At 47.0% G+C, this 3,730-nt stretch overlaps 1 protein-coding gene across 1 annotated transcript; it reads left to right on the forward strand.

Annotated features, from left to right (window-relative positions):
* The first annotated feature begins 1,270 nt into the window (after positions 1 to 1,270).
* Positions 1,271 to 2,646, forward strand: Fancf (Fanconi anemia complementation group F). Its single transcript, XM_004642696.2, has one exon. It carries the CDS (start codon positions 1,354 to 1,356, stop codon positions 2,401 to 2,403), a length of 1,050 nt encoding a protein of 349 aa, XP_004642753.1. The 5' UTR covers positions 1,271 to 1,353; the 3' UTR covers positions 2,404 to 2,646.
* Positions 2,647 to 3,730: the final 1,084 nt, after the last annotated feature.

A 3,730-nucleotide genomic window follows, 5' to 3' on the forward strand; every position in this document is an offset into this window, starting at 1 on the left:
GGCTGTCCATTGAATCGTGAATTTCTAGCAGTCAAGTCAAATCATTTTAAGACTCATGATAAATTTAGGATAAAAGAGAAATAATTACTCCAAGACCAAGTAAGAATTTGCATTCCCTGATAAAAATCAAACAAGAAAACAGAGTTTACAGTATGAACACAACTGCTTTATTTTTAAAAGGTGTGGGAACATGCATTTTAATAAATGAATTATGCCCCCCTTTTAAGTGTCTCTTTCCATTTTTTTTTAAATGACCACCTCCCTTTTCTTTTCGATTAGAATCTAGAGAACTGGAAAGACATCCTGTTCAAAGAGCTAGTGTAGTAGCACTGACACTGAGTGAGAACATTCACAGATTAGTGGACAGTACAGAAAGTAGGGATTGCCAAATTATTTGTGGAAAACATCAGTAAGTGCAAATTTTAAATCTAAATTCAAGTGTAGGTCTTCCCCCCCCCCTTTTGCAGTCATTAGCACAATACTTGTTGTTTGCTTTCAGTCGGCTGTCTTTGTAAAGGATGAGTGAATTAAGATATTTTGCCTTGGAAATATACGAAAATGTACGCAACTTTCAAATAAAACATTAAATTCTTCTAAAACTTTAATGAAGTATTGAGTTTCAAGTAGATGTTTTTGTTTCAATTAATCATCGCTAATAATGAAAGAGCGTTGCTGGGCGTGGTGGCACACGACTGTAACCCCAGAACTTGAGAGGCTGAGGCAGGAGGATCCTTGCGAGTTTGAAACCAGCCTGGATTACAAAGTGAGCCCCAGGCTAGCCAGAACTGCCACGCAAGGAGACCCTGTCTCAAAAGAAGGCAAACAAAGAAAGAAAAAATAAAGAAGGGCCAAAATTTAGGATGGCACTTGGCATTCATAAATTCGGTGCCAAGTCATTTTTCCCAAGTAAAAGTGGCTTTAAATTTGATTTCATAACTTTTCCTCCTGCACAGTAGCAGGTCTCTGTGGTTGCCTAATAAACCTCAGCAGAGATCTTGCAGGCAAAACTCAGAAAATTTCCTCCCGGTGATATTTCCAAAGCAAAAACAAGCGCAGACACCTTCCTCTCTGGCAGCATCTTGCACGAGGCTCCAGAAACTCCTGCTAAAACGCCCTTCTGCCCAAGACCCCTGCAGGTAGCACCTCCACAATCCCGGCAAAACGGAAAGGGCCAGGACTCTCGCTGGCGTTACGCTCTGAGTCAAAAAACCCGGATGAAGCCGCTAGGAGATCGACAACGGTACTGGCCAATAGAATTGGCGAAGGGCGGATCATTTTCCAGGATCTTCCAATCGGCATGCAGAGCGTCTTCGTCTCCAAGGTGAATGCGGAAGTGAGGCCTTCGCGGGCTCCATGGAGCCCCTCCTGCAGCAGCTGGAGCGCTTCTCCGAGGTTCTGTCGGTGTCTCGCAGTAAGCACGTGAGCACCTGGGGTCCCGAGACGGTCCGCAGGGCTCTGCAGTGGGCTCGCTACCTGCGCCACGTCTACCGGCGCTTTGGCAGCCACGGCAGCATCCGCGCGGCTGTGGAAAGGCGGCTGCGCAGCCGGTGGGGGCCGGAGGGGCCGGTCCGGGGACTGACGAGCTTCCAGGCCCTCCGGCGCGGGGACGTCCTGCTGTCTGTGAACCTGCTGCGGAGCCCAGCGTTGGGCGATGCCGCCGGCCGCGCCTTGCTGCAGCAGCTTTTCCCGGGCGCGGGTCCCCAGGATGCAGACGCAGAGGCGCTGCAGGCCCGCCTGGCCCGCCTGGCCCGCCGCCGGGCCGCGCTCCTGTTGCTGCGGGAGGCCGACGGCACCCGCGGAGCGAGCCCAGCGCCCCTCGAGGACCCTGTGCTGCTGACCCAGGCGCAGCTGCTGCTCGGGCGGCTGCGGGAGGCCGGGGAGGCCGAGGCCGGGGGCCCCGGCGGGTGGCTCAGCCGCCTGTGGACGCGCGTGCCGCGGGACCGCTTCCTGCAGGTGACGGCCGTGGCGCTGTTGCAGCCTCCGGAAGAGGAGCTGGGACGGAGCGGCCCAGAAACACCTGGAGAGGACAGTCCTCTGCTAGTTCGGTGGCTTCTGGAGCGATCGGAAGTCCTGGCTGCCTTTTGCCGCCTCCCGGCCGGGCTGTTGACCTCGGTAGCGGGTCGCCATCCTGCGCTCTCTCGTGCCTACCTGGGTCTGTTAACAGACTGGGGTCGAAGGCTGTGCTACGACCTGCAGAGAGGCGCCTGGGTCGGAGCCGAGTCCCAAGACGTCCCCTGGGAGGAGTTGTTCTGCAGGTTTCAGAGTCTGAGCCAGGCCCCTCCACCTCTGAAAGATGAGGTTCGAACTGTCTTGGAGTCCTGCAAGGCGCAGGATGGCGATTTCGAAGTCCCTGGGCTTAGCATCTGGACGGACCTGTTACTAGCTCTGCGGAGTGGTGCGTGAGGTAGCGCCTGGGAGGAGACAAGTTTGGGCTCCCAGCTAAAACTCCAGTTCTCCTTGGACAGCGTTCTCTTAACTACTTGAATGTGTTCTTAGCAAATCACTTACAGTTCCTAAATCCAAAATGTAATTATTTATGGTGCAAGATTACAATGGTTTGTACAATTGTAGATTTGCAAATTTTATTTCTTTCTTTCTTTATTTATTGTCTTTGTTTTGGAGACGGGTGTTGCTGTGTAGTCTAGGCTGATCTTAAACTCACTGTGTAGTCCAAGCTGGCCTCGAAATTATTGCAGTCCCCCTGCCTCAGCCTTAGCACTGGCATCCCACGTGTACACCATTATGCCCGGATAAATTTGCACATTCCTTGACTTGAAAAGCCTGGGATTTTCTAGAGGAAGTGACATATTGGTAGTGTTCTTAAAACCATGAAATTAACAATGATCTTTTTATTACAAAGAGCCTTTCAAGCAATGCTGAAAATATATGTACTTTTTAAAGCACCAGCTTTAAAACAACAAACAGCATTTATTTTTAAACCACTATCGTTTACTCTTAGTTTAGTTTTTCTTTTTGTTTTTCCTTGTTTGCCTGTCGTACTTTCATAATATTAGTTTGGAAAGTTAATTGAACTATTTGGAGTATAAACCGGTACTTTGGCTTTATTAACACAATGTTCTAACAAGTTTTAATATGAGTTAAAATTGCATTACTTAGAAATTTTTACCCATTTCTGCAGAGTACTCCTGTCCCAAAGCCCACACAGTTTGCCAATTTAAATCATTTATTTCAATACATGTGATGTTTAAAACTGAAATACAAACATCTGTGCCTTTGGATATGACTTTGGATTTGATGTCAAATAATCAAACTTTTGTATTACTATTGTACTGTGATTAACTAGCTGAATAAATGACAAATTCAGTTCGTGTGAAATGAAGACTGAAATAGATAGATTTTCCTATTTTTCCCTTGGTGGCAATCTTACGGAGACAGGAACATTTGTTTGTGGAAACCTGATTTCTTTTGTTTACCTGAATGTTTTCAACTGTCAGTGATTCCCAATAACCATACTTAAATTATTTAGCCATTGTTCCTGAAGTTACATAACTTCCCAGGAATCAAGAACTCTTTGTCCATGTGGAGCGTAATTGAATGCAACAGTTTTTGGAAAGTACTGATACTCAAAAAGTTAATTTTTAATTCCAGAAATGGAATTAGAATAAAACCAGTTGCATAACTTTGTACAATCTTTCTTTCTGTGGTAGAATCTGAACATAAATTACTTTCGTTCTCGTAAGTACACTTTATAGTACAAGATAATCTTAGG

This window comes from Octodon degus, unplaced genomic scaffold (genome assembly GCF_000260255.1).
Source record: "Octodon degus isolate 3935 unplaced genomic scaffold, OctDeg1.0 scaffold00159, whole genome shotgun sequence".
Taxonomy (NCBI): Eukaryota; Metazoa; Chordata; class Mammalia; order Rodentia; family Octodontidae; genus Octodon; species Octodon degus.